Below are 24,391 nucleotides of genomic sequence, written 5' to 3' on the forward strand. Positions count from 1 at the left end.
AGAGCGATAATCAGCAGCTTAAACATTAGTGGGGGTTTCTTTATTTTTTAATGTTGGTTTATGTGGGGTTATTTATAATTATTTTTTCTGAACAACTGGGAAAAGGTCAGGAGTGAAGTAATTAGGAAGATTGTTGTTTTTATCTGATTTCCTCTTTTTGTATTTGTACAGTATGTTTTGTATAATTAAATAAAGTTGTAAAATACAAAAAACGAGCAACAACTGCAGCATTCTAATGACGTCACAAAGGGCTGGACGATATAGAATGCCCCGTCATCCAGGGTTCCGTTGAGGGTTTGTGGAGAGAGGAGTGTTGTGAGTGACTTGTGCAAATATGATGCCAAGAAAGCGATTTAAGCGTATTATAGTTCTCTCTGACATCGAGGACAACAGTGATGATGACGACTTCAGTCAGGTGAGTATCATTTTATATTCTTAACTAAAATATATTTGGGATAAAAGTTCAAAAGAAGATGGTGGGACAGAAAATATAGCTCCGAGTAGATGGGGTGATAATTGGGATCATGTTTGCAGAGTAAAGGCTGCCCTCACTTGTAATATTGGTGACAATATGTCCATATACAGGATGCATAATAATATTGTATGAGGACACATAAATGTCACCACCGCCCCTATCCATATCCTAACCATTGGTGTCCGGTACCCCCGTCATACTCTGTACAGGAAATAAGCACAGGACAATGGAAACCACATTCATATCGGTGTCTACCTGTAATCAGGGGAATATGGAGTAAGATTATAGATTGGAGATGTTCATGGTTATAGAATCTATCTGACATGTTTGTCATTTTTTCAGTCTCATCCAAGAAAGAGGCCAATTCCAAGGTCTCCAGGCCAAGAAAACATCAGTGGCTTCAATTCGGGCCCGACCCCGAGTTTACCAGGTACTGTACCCCTAATCCAGTAAAGGCTCTGATACATATCGATGGCACATTGTAGTCATTGGGTGCAGATCGCACGTTGTGGTCAGGGCTTGGATTTATGTATATTGTACGCCTACAGTAAATGAGCTCATATTAACCATTTCTTTTCAGCATTTGGTCAGGAATATTTATGCAGGATTTATAAAGTCAGATAGAAATGGGATTTGGGGATTTCTTCTGATGGTGGCCATGTACAGTGCGGGTCACTGTAGCTGAATGTGATTTTTTGCCCCATGTATAGGAAAACACTGGATACTTTATTAGGATTTATTTCTTTTTATATTGAGCCTCAGTCTTTCCTATTACAAATTTCTAATAAGAGATTTATGTTGTGTTTCCCCCACAGATCTGAGTTTACCACCTACAGACCATGGTCCGGACAGTACCAACTGGTAAGACACGTCTTCTCCATTACTAAGTACATGATGGGGAGTAATGATTAATGGTGGCTCATTACCTGTTACATTTATTCCACAGCTCCGATGCCATCATTCTTATTGATGATGATGATGATTTCAATAGGGCAGGAACTTCCACATATAACAGTAAGTTATCATTTCTAGATACCATCCGGGGTTATTGTAGAAAGAACACTGAATTTTCTGTACTGTCACAGATCAGTTTCCAAATGTAGCAATTAAAGGCAAATTATAGAAGGGTCTGTGCATTATTAAATTAAAATTACACTAAAGGGGTAATCCTATTTTAGACAAGCTTTATTGGTGCGGGTCCAATGTCTGGGACATTTCCATATTGGGAGAACAACATTTCTTTTTATCATTTGGTCTAGAACATTATTCATGCAGTTGCTCTGTTGGCGCTATATAAAGAGATTATTATTATTATATTATTATTATTGCTCTTAAGTCAGCCAGAAATGGGATTTGGGGATTGATGATGGCCGTGCACTGGGCAGGTCACTGTAGCTGAATGTGATTATTTGCCCCATATACATATAGGGGTACACTGGATACTTTATTAGAATTTATTTATTTGATATTGAGCCTCAGTCTTTGCTATTACAATAGTCTAATAAGAGATTTATGTTGTGTTGCCCCCACAGATCTGATTTTACCAACTTCAGATGATCCGGACAGTTCCACCTGGTAAGACTTACATCTCCTCCATTACTAGATACATGATGGGGATTAATGATTAATGGTGGCTCATATTCTGTTACATTTATTTCACAGCTCCTATTACAGCACTAATGAAGATGACGATTTCAATAGGGCAGGAACTTCCTCATATACTAGTAAGTTATCATTTCTAGACACAATCCAGGTTTATGTTATTGTAGAAATAACAATGAGTTTTCTGTACTGTCACAGGTCAGTTTCTAAATTGAACAATTACAAGGGCGCTGATCTGGAGTTGGAACAGTGAGCCACCTGGGAAATGTGCTGTAAATGCCACTGTCAGAGAATGACAGCAGCATTTAACAGGTTAACAGAAGCAGGTGGAGCTCCAATCCACTCTCGGCTGTTAGAGGTAGATGATGACTGAATGACACAACCATCATCTGCCATGAAAGAGGTGGGCTAAAATCCTGAGCCCTCTCCATTCATTCTCTACTGATGAGCACTGTACATGGCTGTTAATGGGTTAAATTATAGATACCTTACAGAGGTAATCCTATTTTACACATGCTTGATTGGTGTGGGTCCTATCTTTCGGACAATTCCATATTGGGAGAACAACTCACTGCCATGTTGACTTATGGCCATTGTTGTCCCTATAGAATTTATTACTGATGTGGAATACATTTTCTTGTCTCTTTTTGTTATTCCAATAGACATCAATAGAGAAAGCCCTGCACAAGGAATCCCACATCTCCATTAAAACCAATAGAGGCTACCATGCATCAGCAAATGAGGTGACAGGACCTCTAGTCTTATTTTACATGAAGGCCCCAGAGAATGGACCCCTACCATTTGATGGTCCACCCTCTGGCCATTGAGGACATGTTCACTTCTCATCTTGTACTGACCACATACATCATTAATAAGGATAGATTACCTGAGCAACAGGAGGGATAGACGTCCATGAAAATGTATGGGCCCTGTTGTTGTTGAACCTGATCCCAATGGATGATCCTGTGGATTTCTGGTGGTCTGGTCAGCTATGTGTTCTGCTCTGGTCTGATCCCATATTCATACTCTTATTAGTGCTCTACACTCTATATGTATAGATCTCTCTCTAGTATGGACCTGCATACTAACGTGTGATTTGAGCCGTATAAAAATTATTTTCACTTTTCCATATTTCTTTGTAGAAAAATTACCATCTGGTAGGGAGGAGAGCCCCGATAGAGAGGAGAGGTAAGTTATGGCATCTACCTCTATATAAAGCCATGAACTAGGTAAGATGTTTCCTGTGGGTTTATATATGATTCCTTATCTTTCCAAGGACACTACAATGCAACGACCCCGGCTGTTTCCTGGAAGACATTGTTTCTCCTACTTCCATCTATGTTACCAACTTCCAGGAAAAAAAGAAAGAGCTGGTAGAACGACTATACGATCTGTACAACAGGACAGTCTTCGATAATCAGGTATCACATCTTATCATGGGTTTCTGGGTGATACATAACTTCTCTATTATCTCCCCTTTAAACAATAGATTCCAAGAAAAATGGCTCCAACTTTCTTTAAGGCATCCTAACTAGTGTTGAGCGATACCGTCCGATACTTGAAAGTATCGGTATCGGATAGTATCGGCCGATACCCGAAAAGTATCGGATATCGCTGATACCGATACCCGATACTAATACAAGTCAATGGGACACCAAGTATCGGAAGGTATCCTGATGGTTCCCAGGGTCTGAAGGAGAGGAAACTCTCCTTCAGGCCCTGGGATCCATATTAATGTGTAAAATAAAGAATTAAAATAAAAAATATTGATATACTCACCTCTCCGGAGGCCCCTGCACCATACCGCTGTTAACCGGCAGCCTCCTTTGCTTAAAATGAGCGCATTTAGGGCCTTCCATGACGTCACGGCTTCTGATTGGTCGCGTGCCGCTCATGTGACCTCCACGCGACCAATCACAAGCCGCGACGTCATTCTCAGGTCCTAAATTCCTAGAATGAGGAGTTTAGGGCCTGAGAATGACGTCGTGGCTTGTGAATGGTCGCGTGGCGGTCACATGAGTGGCACGCGACCAATCAGAAGCCGTGACATCATGGAAGGCCCTAAACGCGCTCATTTTAAGCAAAGGAGGCTGCCGGTTAACAGCGGTAAGGTGCAGGGGCCTCCGGAGAGGTGAGTATATCAATATTTTTTATTTTAATTCTTTATTTTACACATTAATATGGATCCGATACCGATTCCCGATACCACAAAAGTATCAGAACTCGGTATCGGAATTCCGATACCGCAAGTATCGGCCGATACCCGATACTTGCGGTATCGGAATGCTCAACACTAATCCTAACCCCTTTGTTATGTGTCTGAAATAGTTATTGAATATTTCAAGTAAATGTCACTTAGTTTGGTAAATGTCATCACCCTCTTATCTGTGGGATGAGTGGAAACCTTAGATGGTCCACCATGCAGAGACAAAAAGATTAGCAACTTTTGGCTTGAAGTTCACAGGATTTTTACAGTATATAAAAACCATTTAGTTGATATTTTTACATTTTAGAATAAGTTTATTTTTATTCTCACATCTTGGACTTCTCGGTAGACCCTATACCCCATACTAGTAGACCGTGCGGTAAATCACAAATGAGAGTTGGGTACTTTGTAAGATTGGGGTAAAAAAAAGTTTACAGATGTAATGGAATTTGTTTCTTCTATTTTAGCTCCCTGTGAAAATGGACATTTTGTGGAGCAAGAGGCTGACATCAGCAGCCGGCCAATGCAACCAAAAGCTGATTGACGACCGCCGCTACTCAGTGATTGAGCTTTCTGAAAAAGTCTGTGATTCTGTCGGTAGGTTTCTCATCACATCCATCCTGCAGCTTTATAAGACAACCTGTATACAGGGCAAAAAACTGCTACTTGTGATGTAGTACATCGTATAACCTCCCTGTACATAATGTCATAAGAAAAACTAAGTACACCCTCTTTGAATTCTAATATTTTACATATCAGGAGAAACTTAAAAAAGCACCTGGTCCATAGAAGGTCCTAAAAGTAGGGAAATACAATCTCAGAAAACAACATGATAAAAATACTACAACACTATTTACTTAACAAGAAGTAGGCCAAAATGCAAGAGCAATGTGTGATAAGTTAAGGACACCATTGATGCAACTTCAAGTTATTGCTGCTAAAGATGATTCTAAAAACTATTGATTCATGGGGTGCACTTATTTTTCACTCTCTGCTTCTGCATTTTGAAGTAGTTTTCAGGAAAATAAATGGCACGGTTGACTTGTCACGTGTTGTTCATCTCAAGATATATTTTGTCCTGATATGTAAAACCAAACAGTTCAATCAGGGTGTACTCAGATTTCCTCATAACTGTGTAAACTCTTATTTTAGACCGAGTACGAGCCATACTTGCGCACGAGATGTGCCATGCCGCTGTTTGGATAATCTGCGGTGAACGCAATGACGACCATGGAACGATGTGGCAGGCTTTCACAAGACGGGTGAAACGTATCCATCCCGAGCTGCCAAAATTGACAAAATATCACAATTATACCATCCACTATTACTACAATTACAAATGCTCCCAGTGTGATAAACAGTAAGTAGATTTTATGATTTATCTCCTCATGAAACACAATCACTGCGGAGACGTCAGTGCGGTTCTGTTGGTATAATGCTTTTATACTTTACTTCTATCAGAGCGGACTGACGTCGGGGGCTGTAGGGTTAATGTTTTATTTCCTGTGCTGGGGCCAGTTCTTTATATATTGATTTCAATTTCTTCTTTCTAATAAAATCCTTGGTATTAATGAACGTTCATTCCAGTCCAGTAACCAATATTCCTCTTATCTTTGCAGAATTGGGCGTTTTAGAAAAATACGTGACAATAAACTTCACTGCCGCAAGTGCGGAGGCCGATTACGTCAACTATCCATCAGCTAAACATGTAACTATCCTTCAGAATATTTAGTCTCTAATTTTGTTTCTTTATAATTTAAAGTTCTCCTGAGTAGCGAGACAATATCTGTGCTCATCACCAGCACAAGTAATTAGCAGCAAAGATTCAGAATCCGTCCTCATAGGTTACCAGATAAACCTGGTTACATTTCCCATAACTTGCTGAATAAGGAATGATTGACAATTCTCAGCAATTATCTACAATGCTTTGGAAAACCTTCTATGATTTTAAGCTTTGTTGGATGTAATTATTTTTCTTTATATTTTCAGGTTCATTATTTGAACATTGAGATTTGTCTGAATATCGTCATCTCATCTACCTGTGATGAAGGTAAGAACGAATCCTCCACTATCGTCAGCAATCAGTAATAAGTGATTTTTACAATATTAAGATTTGGAGTCTCTAATTTAGTCTCTTACTGGAATTTTAGCAAAGTTTAAATACTTTTATATATTTTGCCTTTTTTCACCACGTAGGGACACAATCAGTTGACGTCTTCATCACAAGCAGCTAACAGCAAACATCCAGAATCCACCTATTCTGATTGACACAAAGCTTCCAGCCTGTATTTTCCAGGTAAATATTTCTGTGTTTTTCCTCTATTCATATATGTTCTTCATGTCAATAATAAATCATTGTAAGTAATAATCATTCTTGTTTTAAAGAAGTGCAACAGTGCGGACATGATAATGTAAGCAAGGTGTAATAATAGAAGAAATGCAATATGGTTTTTATTACTGGATTTATTTCTAATAATTATTATTTTTTCTTGCTGAACAATTTATTAATTCTGGTTGAGAAAAGAAGGAAATGATGAAAGTTATTAGCCTACTGCTGTGGAGGAATCGCGAACACACAATCTGAGGGGCGAGATAAGTCCCTCAAACATTACATGTCGTATAGATCTCTTGTGAGTGCTCTCACCAGTCGTATGATTCATGTTGCATTTTTCTATCATTACACTAATATTGGCAACTTCTTATGTTCAATTTGCAAATTGGCCTTTTTTGTAGACAATATACAGTACTCAAAAAATAAAGGGAACACTTACACAACAGAATATAACTCCAAGGAAATCAAACTTCTGTGAAATCAAACTCTCCACTTAGGAAGCAACACTGACAATAAATTTCACATGCTGTTGTGCAAATGGAATAGACAACAGATGGAAATTATTGGCAACTATCAAGACAACCCCTATAAAGGAGCGGTCCTGCTGGTGGGGACCACAGACCACATCTCAGTACCAATGCTTTCTGGCTGATGTTTTGGTCACTATTGAATGTTGGTTGTGCTCTCACACTCGTGACAGCATGAGACGGACTCTACAACCCACACAAGTGGCTCAGGTAGTGCAGCTCATCCAGGATGGCACATCAATTTGAGCTGTGGCAAGATGGTTTGCTGTTTCTGTAAGTGTAGTGTCCAGAGGCTGGAGGTGCTACCAGAAGACAGGCCAGTACACCAAGAGACATGGAGGGGGCAGTAGGAGGGCAACAACACAGCAGCAGGACCACAACCTCAGCCTTTGTGCAAGGAGGAACAGGAGGAACACTGCCAGAGTCCTGTAAAGTAACCTCCAGCAGGCTACAAATGTGCATGTGTCTGCACAAACGGTTAGAAACGACTCCATGACCATGGTCTGAGTGCCCGATGTCCACAGATGGTAGTTGTGCTCACAGCCCAAAACCGTGCAGGACGCTTAGCATTTGCCACAGAACACCAGGATTGGCAAATTCACCACTGGGGCACTATGCTCTTCACAGATGAAAGCAGGTTCACACTGAGCACATGTGACAGATGTGACAGAGTCTGGACATGCCGTGGAGAGCGACATGCTGCCTGCAAAATCCTTCAGCATGACCTGTTTGGCGCAGTGGGTCAGTAATGGTGTGGGGTGGCATTTCTTTGGGCCACACAGCCCTCCATGTGCTCGCCAGAGGTAGCCTGACTGCCATTAGGTACCGAGATGAGATCCTCAGACCCCTTGTGAGACCATATGCTGGTGCGGTTGGTCCTGGGTTCCTCCTAATGCAGGACAATGCCTGACCTCATGTGGCTGGAGTGTGTCAGGAGTTCCTGCAAGATGAAGGCATTGAAGCTATGGACTGACCCGACCTTTCCCCAGACCTGAATCCGACTGAACACATCTGGGACATCATCTAGCTCCATCCACCAATGTCACGTTGCACCAGACTGTGAAGGAGTTGGTGGATGCTTTAGTCCAGGTCTGGGAGGAGATCCCGCAGGAGACCATCCGCTGCCTCATCAGGAGCATGCCCAGGTGTTGTAGGGAGATCATACAGGCACGTGGAGGCCACACACTACTGAGTGTAATTTCCTTGTCTTGAGGCATTTTCACTGAAGTTGGATCAGCCTGTAACTTAACTTTCCAATTTGATTTTGAGCATCATTCCAACTCCAGACCTCTGTGGGATATTGGTTGTGATTTACGTTGATCATTTTTAGGTTTTATTGTTCTGAACACATTCCACTATGTAATGAATAAAGATTTACAACTGGAATATTTCATTCAATGATATCTAGGATGTGGGATTTTAGTGTTCCCTTTATTTTTTTTGAGCAGTGCATAATGCAATATTTCATGTCTATTTCTACTTCACCTGATGACCACAAATATAATGATGAAGTTTACTTTGCAGAGTTTGTTTAATTTGATAACCAGTACATATTGTCAAGTTTATTAAAAACATGTCTTAATTCTTTTCAGGTTAATGAGAAAGGCGACTTTTCGCTTCTATACAGGCATGACACATCTTGGAAGAAAAAGGTGAAAATCTGCACCGACCTGCGCTGAGAACATGATCAGATGCAGTTTCCAAGACCTGGAGAATCTCTACATGTGTTTTTTCAGAGCTGCCCAGCAATGGATATGGCTTTGGACATGTGTACATTAATAGTCATATTGTTTTGTTTCAAATTTTTCTGAGTTAGATATAAATATCAATAAAAATAAATCTATTAATTCTTTATAGTTTTGGATTTTGTTCTGAAGATCGATGGCTGTTGCTAAACATATTACAATCAATGTTGTCTACTTGTGCTATTCAGCCATCATCTGCCTCGAAGAGCGGAGCTCTGTCTGCGGCTGATAAACTGTTAAATGCCACTGTCAATCTGTGACAATATCATTTAATGTGCACCAGCAGGGGGGTCCACCGTTCAATGTGTCCATTGGTGCCCCAGTGAAGTGATCGTGGTCTGCTGATGACCACCCTGCCCGTCATGATGATTCTCCTGTGGATTCCAGCCCGTGCCTGGTGTTCATAGGAGATATAGGTAAATTTGAGTGCAGCCATTGATCTATTTGCTATGTAAGTCTTTTTTCGTTACGCACCAGTTCAGACTAGTTCTCTGTTCAGTCAGTTTACCTATATTTGCTATGTATTATTTTTCCTGACTTGATCTCCCGCTGGTGTGAGATCATGTAATCGTGGCACAACCCCACCGCCTCAGCTGGATCCTCTGCAGTCACGAGTGGTCCCACCACAGCCACCATCGGCGCATAGAAGACCCTACTTTACTGTCAGTTTTCCACAATTAGGCCGGAGTCACACTACAGCGAGATACGGCCGAGTCTCGCAGGTTAAAAACAAGCTCTGGCACCGGCACTGTGGAGCGGAGCGTGTAGCTCCATGTATTGCTATGTAACCGCACGCTCCGCTCTGGAGTGCCGGTGCCAGAGCTTAGTTTTAACCTGCAAGACTTGGCCGTATCTCGCTGTGTGTGATCCCGGCCTTATAATCAGAATATTCAGAGCAGCATTTTGCTTTTTTTTTCCTAAAGGAGTCTCCATTACAGATATGAAAGAAGTGGAAATATGAAAAAAACTAAAATTAACATTTCTGCTAAAAAAAAATAAATCATGCACCACAAAATCAAGAAAAAAAAAGAAACCAAAACCTTGACAAAAACATAAAGGTAAAACACATCCAAGAAAAATAAGCTGCGGTTAAGCTCCTATCCTGCAGAGGTCTGTGCAGACAAGTTACTGGCAAAATGAAAGCACCGCCCGTACTCTGGACCGAAACACACCCCAGTCCGGCACAGGCAGGGTAACCGTCCAGAAGTGGTTTTGCTGGCGGTTTTGCCGTCTTTCTCGCATTGACACCCCCATCGGTGTCTTTTGCTCCATGTCGTGTGGGGCCATTAAACTATGTGCAGGACTATATGTGGGGCCATAATATTATGTGCAGGACTATATGTGGGGCCATTATATTATGTGCAGGACTGTATATGGGGCCATTATATTATGTGCAGGACTGTATATGGGGCCATTATATTATGTGTAGGACTGTATGTGGGGCCATTATATTATGCGCAGGACTATATGTGGGGCCATTATATTATGTGCAGGACTGTATATGGGGCCAATATATTATGTGCAGGACTATATGTGAGGCCATTATATTATGAGCAGGACTATATGTGAGGCCATTATATTATGAGCAGGACTATATGTGGGACCATTATATTACAGTCATATGAACTGTTGGACACAGTAATGTTTCTGCCTTGAAATGAGGTTTATTGTACTAACAGAAAATGTGCAATCTGCATTCAAACAAAATTTGACAGGTGCATAAGTATGGGCACCCTTATCATTTTCTTGTTTTAAATACTCCTACCTACTTTTTACTGACTTACTAAAGCACTTTTTTTGGTTTTGTAACCGCATTGAGCTTTGAACTTCATAGCTAGGTGTATGCAATCATGAGAAAAGCTACTTAAAGTGGCCACTTGCAAGTTGTTCTCCTGTTTGAATCTCCTCCGAAGAGTGGCATCATGGGCTCCTCAAAAAAAACTGTCAAATGATCTGAAAACAAAGATTATTCAACATAGTTGTTCAGGGGAAGGATACAAAAAGCTGTCTCAGAGATTTAACCTGTCAATTTCCACTGTGAGGAACATAGTAAGGAAATGGAAGAACACAGGTACAGTTCTTGTTAAGGCCAGAAGTGGCAGGCCAAGAAAAACATCAGAAAGGCAGAGAAGAAGAATGGTGAGATCAGTCAAGGACAATCCTCAGGCCACCTCCAGAGAGCTGCAGCATCAACTTGCTGCAGATGGTGTCACTGTGCATCGGTCAACTATACAACGCACTTTGCACAAGGAGAAGCTGTATGGGAGAGTGATGCGAAAGAAGCCGTTTCTGCAAGCACGCCACAAACAGAGTCGGTTGAGGTATGCAAAAGCACATTTGGAGAAGCCAATTTCTTTTTGGAAGAAGGTCCTGTGGACTCATGAAACCAAGATTGAGTTGTTTGGTAATACAAAAAGGCTTTATGCATGGCGGCAAAAAAACACAGTGCGTTGTATAGTTGACCGATGCACATTGACACCATCTGCAGCAAGTTGATGCTGTAGCTCTCTGGAGATGGTCTGAGGATTGTCCTTGACTGATCTCACCATTCTTCTTCTCTGCCTTTCTGATGTTTTTCTTGGCCTGCCACTTCTGGCCTTAACAAGAACTGTACCTGTGTTCTTCCATTTCCTTACTATGTTCCTCACAGTGGAAATTGACAGGTTAAATCTCTGAGACAGCTTTTTGTATCCTTCCCCTGAACAACTATGTTGAATAATCTTTGTTTTCAGATCATTTGACAGTTGTTTTGAGGGGCCCATGATGCCACTCTTCGGAGGAGATTCAAACAGGAGAACAACTTGCAAGTGGCCACTTTAAGTAGCTTTTCTCATGATTGCATACAACTGGCTATGAAGTTCAAAACTCAATAAGGTTACAAAACCAAAAAAAAGTGCTTTAGTAAGTCAGTAAAAAGTAGGTAGGAGTATTTAAAACAAGAAAATGATAAGGGTGCCCATACTTATGCACATGTCAAATTTTGTTTGAATGCAGATTGCACATTTTCTGTTAGTACAATAAACCTCATTTCAAGGCAGAAACATTACTGTGTCCAACAGTTATTAGATATATGAAACTGAAATAGCTGTTGCAAAATAAACCATTTTTATAAAACATTAAGCTTAAGATTAATAGGGGTGCCCAAACTTTTTCATATGACTGTATGTGCAGGACTATATGTGGGGCCATTATATTATGTGCAGGACTGTATGTGGGGCCATTATATTATGTGCAGGACTATATGTGGGGCCACTATATTGTGTGCAGGACTGTATGTGGGACCATTATATTATGTGCATGACTATATATGGGGCCATTATATTATGTGCAGGACTATATGTAGGGCCATTATATTATGTGCAGGACTATATGTGGGGCCATTATATTATGTGCAGGACTATATGTGGGGCCAATATATTGTGTGCAGGACTGTATGTGGGACCATTATATTATGTGCATGACTATATATGGGGCCATTATATTATGTGTAGGACTATATGTGGGGCCATTATATTATGTGCAGGACTATATATGGGGCCATTATATTATATGCAGTACTATATGTGAGGCCACTACATTATTTGTAGGACTATATGTGGGGCCATTATATTACGTGTAGGACTATATGTGGGGCCATTATATGTGTAGGACTCTATGTGGGACCATTATATTATGTGCAGGACTATATATGGGGCCATTATATTATGTGTAGGACTATATGTGGGGCCATTATATTATGTGCAGGACTATATATGGGGCCATTATATTATGTGCAGTACTATATGTGGGGCCACTATATTATTTGTAGGACTATATGTAGGGCCATTATATTACGTGTAGGACTATATGTGGGGCCATTATACAGTGGGGAAAAAAAGTATTTAGTCATTCAGCAATAGTGCAAGTTCCACCACTTAAAAAGATGAGAGGCGTCTGTAATTTACATCATAGGTAGACCTCAACTATGGGAGACAAACTGAGAAAAAAAAATCCAGAAAATCACATTGTCTGTTTTTTTATCATTTTATTTGCATATTATGGTGGAAAATAAGTATTTGGTCAGAAACAAACAATCAAGATTTCTGGCTCTCACAGACCTGTAACTTCTTCTTTAAGAGTCTCCTCTTTCCTCCACTCATTACCTGTAGTAATGGCACCTGTTTAAACTTGTTATCAGTATAAAAAGACACCTGTGCACACCCTCAAACAGTCTGACTCCAAACTCCACTATGGTGAAGACCAAAGAGCTGTCAAAGGACACCAGAAACAAAATTGTAGCCCTGCACCAGGCTGGGAAGACTGAATCTGCAATAGCCAACCAGCTTGGAGTGAAGAAATCAACAGTGGGAGCAATAATTAGAAAATGGAAGACATTCAAGACCACTGATAATCTCCCTCGATCTGGGGCTCCACGCAAAATCCCACCCCGTGGGGTCAGAATGATCACAAGAACGGTGAGCAAAAATCCCAGAACCACGCGGGGGGACCTAGTGAATGAACTGCAGAGAGCTGGGACCAATGTAACAAGGCCTACCATAAGTAACACACTATGCCACCATGGACTCAGATCCTGCAGTGCCAGACGTGTCCCACTGCTTAAGCCAGTACATGTCCGGGCCCGTCTGAAGTTTGCTAGAGAGCATTTGGATGATCCAGAGGAGTTTTGGGAGAATGTCCTATGGTCTGATGAAACCAAACTGGAACTGTTTGGTAGAAACACAACTTGTCGTGTTTGGAGGAAAAAGAATACTGAGTTGCATCCATCAAACACCATACCTACTGTAAAGCATGGTGGTGGAAACATCATGCTTTGGGGCTGTTTCTCTGCAAAGGGGCCAGGACGACTGATCCGGGTACATGAAAGAATGAATGGGGCCATGTATCGTGAGATTTTGAGTGCAAACCTCCTTCCATCAGCAAGGGCATTGAAGATGAAACGTGGCTGGGTCTTTCAACATGACAATGATCCAAAGCACACCGCCAGGGCAACGAAGGAGTGGCTTCGTAAGAAGCATTTCAAGGTCCTGGAGTGGCCTAGCCAGTCTCCAGATCTCAACCCTATAGAAAACCTTTGGAGGGAGTTGAAAGTCCGTGTTGCCAAGCGAAAAGCCAAAAACATCACTGCTCTAGAGGAGATCTGCATGGAGGAATGGGCCAACATACCAACAACAGTGTGTGGCAACCTTGTGAAGACTTACAGAAAACGTTTGACCTCTGTCATTGTCAACAAAGGATATATTACAAAGTATTGAGATGAAATTTTGTTTCTGACCAAATACTTATTTTCCACCATAATATGCAAATAAAATGATAAAAAAACAGACAATGTGATTTTCTGGATTTTTTTTTCTCAGTTTGTCTCCCATAGTTGAGGTCTACCTATGATGTAAATTACAGACGCCTCTCATCTTTTTAAGTGGTGGAACTTGCACTATTGCTGACTGACTAAATACTTTTTTGCCCCACTGTATGTGTAGGACTCTATGTGGGACCATTATATTATGTGCAGGACTATATGTGAGGCCATTATATTAGGCTGGTTTCACACTTGCGTTTTGATCTGCAGCGTTTGTAAAAAAACGCAGGTGGTGAAAAAACGCATGTAAACGCGTGCAAACGCTGCATTTTTTAGACGCATGCGTTTTTGCATGCAGAAAAAAAACGCGGCGTTTTGACGCGTTTACATGCGTTTTTTCCTGCGTTTGCGTTTTTGAAACGCATGCTGAGAAGTGTGTGACAGCTGCCAATCATCAAAATCAACTAGAAAAACCACTATTAATAGAATTAGCTAGGGTTAGGGTTAGGGTTAGGGGTAGCTTTTTATTAGAAGAATGTCCTGGTCACCAGGTCAATGATAAGCCACCCCCCACCATCAAGGTGATAAAGGGATCCAAACCCTAACCCTAACCCTAACCCTAGGGATCCAAACCCTAACCCTAACCCTACCCCTAACCATAACCCTAGGGATCCAAACCCTAACCCTAACCCTAACCCTACCCCTAACCCTAACCAAAGGGATCCTAGGGATCCATAGGGACTGGCTATTATGTTGACCTGGAGACCAGGACATTCTTCTAATAAAAAGCTTTGTTCAATGTGGACACCCCAAGATATATGGTATTGCTATAGAGTACTAAAAATATAAACTCGGAGAGTATTCACTGTCATAGTGTTAGGGTTAGGGTTAGGGTTAGGGGTAGGGTTAAAGTTAGGGTTTGGATCCCTAGGGTTAGGGTTAGGGTTAGGATCCCTTTATCACCCTGATAGTGGGGGGTGGCTTATCAGGGTGTATTCTTGTTTTTTTCTATAAAAACGCATGCGTTTAAAATGCAAGCAAATGCATGTACGCAAAAACGCATGCGTTTCCATAGACATCAATGTATTTTTTGACGCAAATCAAACGCAAATGAACGCATGCGTTTTTTTGTGGCAAAAAAAGCCTCTGAATATTACTACATGTTGCATTTCTGCAAAAGAATGCATGCAGCAAAAAAACGCATGCGTCGTAAAACGCGGCCAAACGCGTACAAAAAAACCGCATGCGTTTTTAATGTTAAACATAGGAAAAAAACGCATGCGTTTTTTTCTGTAAAAACGCTGCAGATCAAAACGCAAGTGTGAAACCAGCCTTATGTGTAGGACTATATGTGGGGCCATTATATGTGTAGGACTATATGTGGGGCAATTATATGTGTAGGACTCTATGTGGGACCATTATATTATGTGCAGGACTATATGTGGGGCCATTATATTATGTGTAGGACTATATGTGGGGCCATTATATTATGTACAGGACTATATGTGGGACCATTATATTATGTGCAGGACTCTATGTGGGAACATTATATTATGTGTAGGACTATATGTGGGGCCATTATATTATGTGCAGGACTATATATGGGGCCATTATATTATGTGAAGGACTATATGTGGGACTATTATATTATTTGCAGGACTCTATGTGGGGCCATTATATTATGTGCAGGACTATATGTGGGGCAATTATATTATGTGTAGGACTATATGTGGGGCCATTATATTATGTGCAGGACTGTATGTGAGGCCATTATATTATGTGCAGGACTATATGTGGGACCATTATATTATGTGCAGGACTATATGTGGGGCCATTATATTATGTGCAGGACTATATGTGGGGCCATTATATTATGTGCAGGACTATATGTGGGGCCATTATATTATGTGTAGGACTATATGTGAGGCCATTATATTATGTGCAGGACTATATGTGGGACCATTATATTATGTGCAGGACTATATGTGGGGCCATTATATTATGTGCAGGACTGTATGTGAGGCCATTATATTATGTGCAGGACTATATGTGGGACCATTATATTATGTGCAGGACTATATGTGGGGCCATTATATTATGTGCAGGACTATATGTGGGGCCATTATATTATGTGCAGGACTATATGTGGGGCCATTATATTATGTGTAGGACTATATGTGAGGCCATTATATTATGTGCAGGACTATATGTGGGACCATTATATTATGTGCAGGACTATATGTGGGGCCATTATATTATGTGTAGGACTATATGTGGGGCCATTATATTATGTGCAGGACTATATGTGGGGCCATTATATTATGTGTAGGACTATATGTGGGGCCATTATATTATGTGCAGGACTGTATGTGGGGCTATTATATTATGTGCAGGACTATATGTGGGGTCATTATATTATGTGTAGGACTATATGTGGGGCCATTATATTATGTGCAGGACTATATATGGGGCCATTATATTATGTGCAGGACTATATGTGGGGCCATTATATTATGTGTAGGACTATATGTGAAGCCATTATATTATGTGCAGGACTATATGTGGGACCATTATATTATGTGCAGGACTATATGTGGGGCCATTATATTATGTGTAGGACTATATGTGAGGCCATTATATTATGTGCAGGACTATATGTGAGGCCATTATATTATGTGCAGGACTATATGTGGGGCCATTATATTATGTGCAGGACTATATGTGGGGCCATTATATTATGTGCAGGACTATATGTGGGGCCATTATATTATGTGTAGGACTATATGTGAGGCCATTATATTATGTGCAGGACTATATGTGGGACCATTATATTATGTGCAGGACTATATGTGGGGCCATTATTTTATGTGCAGGACTATATGTGGGGCCATTATATTATGTGTAGGACTATATGTGGGGCCATTATATTATGTGCAGGACTGTATGTGGGGCTATTATATTATGTGCAGGACTATATGTGGGACAATTATATTATGTGCAGGACTATATGTGGGGCCATTATATTATGTGTAGGACTATATGTGAGGCCATTATATTATGTGCAGGACTATATGTGGGGCAATTATATTATGTGTAGGACTATATGTGAGGCCATTATATTATGTGCAGGACTATATGTGGGACCATTATATTATGTGTAGGACTATATGTGAGGCCATTATATTATGTGCAGGACTATATGTGGGACCATTATATTATGTGCAGGACTATATGTGGGGCCATTATATTATGTGTAGGACTATATGTGGGGCCATTATATTATGTGCAGGACTGTATGTGGGGCCATTATATTATGTGTAGGACTATATGTGAGGCCATTATATTATGTGCAGGACTATATGTGGGACCATTATATTATGTGCAGGACTATATGTGGGGCCATTATATTATGTGCAGGACTATACGTGGGGCCATTATATTATGTGTAGGACTATATGTGGGGCCATTATATTATGTGCAGGACTATATGTGGGGCTATTATATTATGTGCAGGACTATATGTGTGTCCATTATATTATGTGCAGGACTATATGTGGGACCATTATATTATGTGTAGGACTATATGTGAGGCCATTATATTATGTGCAGGACTATATGTGAGGTCATTATATTATGTGCAGGACTATATGTGGGGCCATTATATTGAATGCAGGACTATATGTGGGGTTATTATATTATGCGCAGGACTATATGTGGGCCCATTATATTATTTGCAGGACTATATGTTGGGCCATTATATTATGTGCAGGACTATATTTTGGGCCATTATATTATGTGCAGGAGTATATGTGGGCCCATTATATTATTTGCAGGACTATATGTTGGGACATTATATTATGTGCAGGACTATATGTGAGGTCATTATATTATGTGCAGGACTATATGTGGGGCCATTATATTATTTGCAGGACTATATGTGGGGTCATTATATTATGTGCAGGACTATATGTGAGGTCATTATATTATGTGCAGGACTGTATGTGGGGCCATTATGTTATGTGCAGGACTATATGTGGGGCCATTATATTATTTGCAGGACTATATGTTGGGCCATTATATTATGTGCAGAACTATATGTTGGGCCATTATATTATGTGCAGGACTATATGTGGGGCCATTATATTATGTGCAGGACTATATGTGGGGCCATTATATTATGTGCAGGACTATATGTGGGGTCATTATATTATGTGCAGGACTATATGTGGGGCCATTATATTATGTGCAGGACTATATGTGGGGTCATTAATCTTCAGCAATCTGGGTCACTGGATAAGTTAGTGTCTATCTCAACCCAGGGACAAATTTAATACATTTAACCCCTTAGTTACAGAGCCAATTTGGTACTTAATGACCGAGCCAATTTTTACAATTCTGACCACTCTCACTTTTTGAGGTTATAACTCTGGAACGCTTTAACAGATTGTCACGATTCACACCGTGACTGTCACCAATTGTCACGATCCCTTAGCCGTGGCCCGCAGTTTGTCACGAAAATCCACAGGGATTCCTGACCACTTCCACCATTAGGTCACGGATTGGGGTGACTTTAGACCAGCAGACGGCTATCACATGTGCAGGGGGGCTTATCCTCGTTATCCCTCTACTGCCACAATGTGATAAAAAAAACACACACAATGCTATTGACCTCTTAGTTTACAGCAGGGGCTTATTTTAGGTATCCCACTGCTCTTCAATATACCATGAACTGCAGGGATTTGTGTATCCCGCTTACAGTTCCACTTAACACTTGCAGGTCTCTGGCCCCCCCCCCCCTTACTCTCAGGTCAGATTAGGTACTGCACCTAGGGTAATTAGTCGCCAGAAAGGCTGCCTGCTATGTACTGGCTATTGGGCGCGCTGCAGCGACGCGATAACTACTCCCACGCAGGCAGGAACAATAATTATCAAGCTGCAGTCGCTGAAACAACACCCCAAAAGTCTGCACACGGTAAGCTGCCACCAGCTCCGATCAAACGGGTCCGGAGCTAACCCGAAACAGTAGCGTAATTTCCCTTCAAGAGACAGGGTACGTTTTTAGAGCAGGGAGGAAGAACTAGCATTAAATATTATACTCCAGAAAGGTTAGGCAGTGCTTTATCAAAATTATACAAAGATGTTACAAATGAGACAATTGCAAATATGTACAAGGTAATTATGAAAATAAAAGGATTAAAGGAAGAAAAGATAACACATGTTCTTAGTTCATATCAGTTCAGGCAAACACCATGCTAGTGGGAGGGGCTCCCAAAAATCCCAATGCATGAGGTACAGCTCTTCAGGTCAGACCCACATGTTCTTCCAGCAACAGACTCACTGCTGGAGTCCGGCCAAAACAGTTATAGCTTAGCCTGGTGACATCACCAAAAAGGCTGGCTATCCCAGTCCCTCCTCTCTCTGCATTCTGACTAAGTATAAGCTAAATCTTTCTAAGACTTGTAATTCCGCTGCTGAACATATCATAGTCCTGACAAACCCAGCATTCATCTCAGATTACCGTGGGCTTTCTAAGGAGGATCAAATATGTCCTATTATTTACAGAGCAATCCCTACTTCTTTACCCGATGGAGTTAGACGCTGATGCTTAGAGTGATGGGTAGATCCTTCGAGTGTGATTATGACGATATATTTTTGTGTTCGTATTTTAAATCGTTTGCCTAATATCTTACAAAAATGGAACAAAGGACCGCATGGTTCTAGAGACTTAGAATCCAGTTCTTGCTGGAGGAAGCTTCTACCTGGTCGTAAACATTCCTTTAGGCAATAAAACGCTCTTCCCCCATGTACATTGGCAAGGCAAGCTCAACTCTGAAGTAAAAGAGAAGGGGGGTTTCTTAGCCCACATCCTGGGCTGACAAGAGAAACTAAACTTATATGATATTTCATACCATATCGTGACACAGATCCTGCTGATTCTCAGATCGTTTTTTCTCGTGAGATATTGTACTTCATGTTAGTGGTAACATTTCTTCGATATTACTAGCGACTATTTATGAAAAAAATGGAAATATGGCGAAAATTTTTAAAATTTTGCAATTTTCAAATTTTGTATTTTTATGCCCTTAAATCAGAGAGATATGTCACAAAAAATAGTTAATAAATAACATTTCCCACATGTCTACTTTACATCAGCACAATTTTGGAAACAAATTTTTTTTTTTGTTATTGAGTTATAAGGGTTAAAATTGACCAGCAATTTCTCATTTTTACAACACCATTTTTTTTTAGGGACCACATCACATTTGAAGTCATTTTGAGGGGTCTATATGATAGAAAGTAACCAAGTGTGACACCATGCTAAAAACTGCACCCCTCAAGGTGCTCAAAACCACATTCACAAAGTTTATTAACCCTTTATGTGCTTCACAGGAACTGAAACAATGTGGAAAGAAAAAATGAACATTTAACTTTTTTTACTTAACATTTTACTTCAGAACCATTTTTTTTATTTTTACAAGTGTAAAAACTGAAATTTATCCATAAATTTTTTTGTGCAATTTCTCCTGAATGTGACGATACCCCATATGTGGGGGTAAACCACTGTTTGGGCGCACCGCAGAGCTTGGAAGAGAAGGAGCGCCGTTTTACTTTTTCAATGTAGAATTGGCTGGAATTTAGATCGGACGCCATGTCGCGTTTGGAGAGCCCCTGATGTGCCTAAACAGTGGAAACCTCCCACAATTGACACCATTTTGGAAACTAGACCCCTTAAGGAACTTATCTAGATGTGTGGTGAGCACTTTAAACCCCAAGGTGCTTCACGGAAGTTTATAACGTAGAGCCGTGAAAATAAAAAATCGCATCTTTTCTACAAAAATGATCTTTCTGCCCCAAAATTTTTATTTTGACAAGGGTAACAGCAGAAATTAGACCACAAAGGTTGTTGTGCAATTTCTCCTGAGTATGTCAATACCCAATATGTGGGGGTAAACCACTGCTTGGGTGCACCGCAGAGCTTGGAAGAGAAGGAGCGCCGTTTTACTTTTTCAGTGTAGAATTGGCTGGAATTGAGATCGGACACCATGTTGTGTTTGGAGAGCTCCTGATGTGCCTAAACAGGAGAAACCCCCCACAAGTGACCCCTTTTTGGAAACTAGACCCCTAAAGGAACTTATCTAGATGTGTGGTGAGCACTTTAAACCCCCAAGCGCTTGACAGAAATTTATAACGTAGAGCCGTGAAAATAAAAAATCCTTTTTTTTCCCTCAAAAATGATTTTTTAGCCTGCAAAATTTTTATTTTCTCAAGGATAACAGGAGACATTGTACCCCAAAATCTGTTGACCAGTTTGTCCTGAGTACGCTGATACCCCATATGTGAGGGGGGCACTGTTTGGGCACCCATCGGGGCTCGGAAGGGAAGGAGCGCCGCTTGGAATGCAGACTTTGATGGGATGGTCTGCAGGCGTCATGTTGCATTTGCAGAGCTCCTGATTAGTGTTGAGCATTCCGATACCGCAAGTATCGGGTATCGGCCGATATTTGCTGTATCGGAATTCCGATACCGAGATCCGATACTTTTGTGGTATCGGGTATCGGTATCGAAACAACATTAATGTGTAAAATAAAGAATTAAAATAAAAAATATTGCTATACTCACCTCTCCGACGCAGCCTGGACTTCAGCGAGGGAACCGGCAGCGTTGTTTGCTTAAAATTCGCGCTTTAACTTCCTTACTTGAAGTCCCGGCTTGTGATTGGTCGTGTCGCCCATGTGACCGCGACGCAACCAATCACAACGCCGGAACGTAATTTTAAAATCCTGAAGGACCTAAAATTACGTCACGGCTTGCTGTGATTGGTCGCGTCGCGGTCACATGGGCGGCGCGCGACCAATCACAAGCCGGGACTTCAAGTAAGGAAGTTAAAGCGCGAATTTTAAGCAAACAACGCTGCCGGTTCCCTCGCTGAAGTCCAGGCTGCGTCGGAGAGGTGAGTATAGCAATATTTTTTATTTTAATTCTTTATTTTACACATTAATATGGTTCCCAGGGCCTGAAGGAGAGTTTCCTCTCCTTCAGACCCTGGGAACCATCAGGAATACCGTCCGATACATGAGACCCATTGACTTGTATTGGTATCGGGTATCGGTATCGGATTAGATCCGATACTTTGCCGGTATCGGCCGATACTTTCCGATACCGATACTTTCAAGTATCGGACGGTATCGCTCAACACTACTCCTGATGTATCTAAACAGTAGAAACCCCCCACAAGTGAACCCATTTGGGAAACTAGACCCCCCAAAGAGCTTATCTAGATGTGTGGTGAGCACTATGAACCCCCAACTGCTTCACAGAAGTTTATAATGGAGAGCCATGAAAATAAAAAATATTTTTTTTCCACAAAAAAGATTTTTAACCACCAAGTTTTTATTTTCACAAGGGTAACAAGAGAAATTGGACCCCAAAAGTTGTTGTCCAATTTGTCCTGAGTACACTGATACCCCATGGGTGGGGGGGACCACTGTTTGGGTGCACGGCAGAGCTCGGAAGGGAAGGAGCATCGTTTTGGAATGCAAAATTGGATAGAATGGTCTGCGGGCGATATGTAGCGTTTGCAGAGCCCACGATGTACCTAAACAGTAGAAACCCCCCACAAGTGTCCCTATTTTGGAAACTAGACCCCGCAAGGAACTTATCTAGATGTGTTGTGAGAACTTTGAATGCCCAAGTGCTTCACAGAAGTTTATAATGCAAAGTCGTGAACATAAAAATAAAAAAGATTTTCCACAAAAAAGATTTTTTAGCCCCCAAATTTTTATTTTCACAAGGGTAACAAGAGAAATTGGACCCCAAGAGTTGTTGTCCAATATGTCCTGAGTAGGGTTGAACGAAACGGTTTGGACAAATTCAAAAATCGCCGACTTTCGGCAAAGTCGGGTTTCATGAAACCCGACCCGATCCTAGTGTGGGATCGGCCATGAGGTCGCCGATCTGCGCGCAAAAGTCGCGTTTCATATGACGCTTTCAGCGCCTTTTCTCAGCCAATGAAGGTGGACGCAGAGTGTGGGCAGCGTGATGACATAGGTCTCGGTCCCCACCATCTTATCTTAGAGAAGGGCATGACAGTGATTGGCTTGCTTTCTGCGGCGTCACAGGGGCTATAAAGGGGCGTGCACGCTGACCGCCATCTTACTTCTGCCGATCTTAGCATAGGGAGAGGTTGCTACAGCTTCGTCAGAAGAAGGGATATAGTTAGGGAGGGAAGATTAACCCCAAAACTGCTTGTGCTGTAGCGATTTCCACTGTCCAACACCACCTTTTTTTTGCAGGGACAGTGGAGGGTATATTTTTGTACATCAGCTCTGTAGCTCATTAGGCTGCCTCATAAGGCAGAAATTGAGGTCTAGCGTGCCACGAGGCAGGACAACGGCAGCTGCTCAGGTAATATGTATTGAGCAGATTACATGTCCATGTGTAGGCTCTGTGCATTACAAGTTAGGTGCTGATTTTAGGAGGCCGGTGGGAAGTGCAATAGTTCTATGGTTATTGTCTGGGACAGTAGGTGCCGGCGAGGCTGGGGTGATTTTCTTTCTCCCTATATATATTTGTGATATTACGCCTAATGTTCTTATGTGATCACCCAAGATGGGCAATTGCCCGGTTTATCTGAGCAATGGAGTGTCAGTGACCGATACTTGGCTTACTTTATAATGATTGAAAATATCATGCTTGAATGCTTCCCTTCTGATCAATGTGGTAATGAGTACTCCGTATTTTCACCTTGTCTAGTAATGTTCATAGTGCCTATTGACATAAGTAGGAAAGGAAATTATTTCTTTCCCTGACACCTGCTGTTTCCTTTGCTGGCCTGTATTAATATGATTCTGGTTTTGAGGCACTATTTTAAATGTCTGTATTTTATGTGAATAAAGGTTATTTTAAATGTTAAAACACTTCATGACTGGGTATTGTTTAATAATCCTTACGGTCAATATGTGTATGCCTTATAAGGCTCCCTGATAGCTGCATTGCTGTTTGCGCGCTGCTGTGCAAACCAACTGTTTTTTTAAAAGCAAAAATCGTGTTGCTCCTTTCTGCACAGTTCTCTTGTTTATTTGTCCACACTTTTGTGTGCAGCAGTCCTTTTTATTGCTGCCATACTTGTCCTGAGATCATTGTAGGGAGATTGAAATTGTACTACAGTCCTTGGATTTTTTCACATATTTTTCATATAGCCACTTAAT

The 24,391-nt window shown here is 41.1% G+C and overlaps 1 protein-coding gene across 2 annotated transcripts in view; it reads left to right on the forward strand.

The window, feature by feature from the left end:
• Positions 1-283: 283 nt before the first annotated feature.
• Positions 284-24,391, forward strand: part of LOC143809096 (germ cell nuclear acidic protein-like) — a 137,012-nt gene continuing 112,904 nt past the window's right edge. The window contains exons 1-14 of one of the 2 annotated variants that reach the window (XM_077292255.1): positions 284-415; positions 818-905; positions 1,291-1,336; positions 1,422-1,489; positions 2,008-2,050; positions 2,138-2,199; positions 3,220-3,265; positions 3,354-3,498; positions 4,751-4,880; positions 5,436-5,643; positions 5,903-5,991; positions 6,273-6,333; positions 6,480-6,579; positions 8,735-8,989. In XM_077292255.1, coding sequence (XP_077148370.1) covers positions 335-415; positions 818-905; positions 1,291-1,336; positions 1,422-1,489; positions 2,008-2,050; positions 2,138-2,199; positions 3,220-3,265; positions 3,354-3,498; positions 4,751-4,880; positions 5,436-5,643; positions 5,903-5,987 — 1,002 coding nt within the window. In that variant the 5' untranslated portion in view covers positions 284-334 and the 3' untranslated portion in view covers positions 5,988-5,991; positions 6,273-6,333; positions 6,480-6,579; positions 8,735-8,989. Of the gene's footprint in view, positions 416-817; positions 906-1,290; positions 1,337-1,421; positions 1,490-2,007; positions 2,051-2,137; positions 2,200-3,219; positions 3,266-3,353; positions 3,499-4,750; positions 4,881-5,435; positions 5,644-5,902; positions 5,992-6,272; positions 6,334-6,479; positions 6,580-8,734; positions 8,990-24,391 lie in introns of those variants that run through there. The other variant, XM_077292253.1, reaches the window with a different exon arrangement.

The sequence above is a fragment of the Ranitomeya variabilis genome, chromosome 2 (assembly GCF_051348905.1).
Source record: "Ranitomeya variabilis isolate aRanVar5 chromosome 2, aRanVar5.hap1, whole genome shotgun sequence".
Lineage (NCBI taxonomy): Eukaryota > Metazoa > Chordata > Amphibia > Anura > Dendrobatidae > Ranitomeya > Ranitomeya variabilis.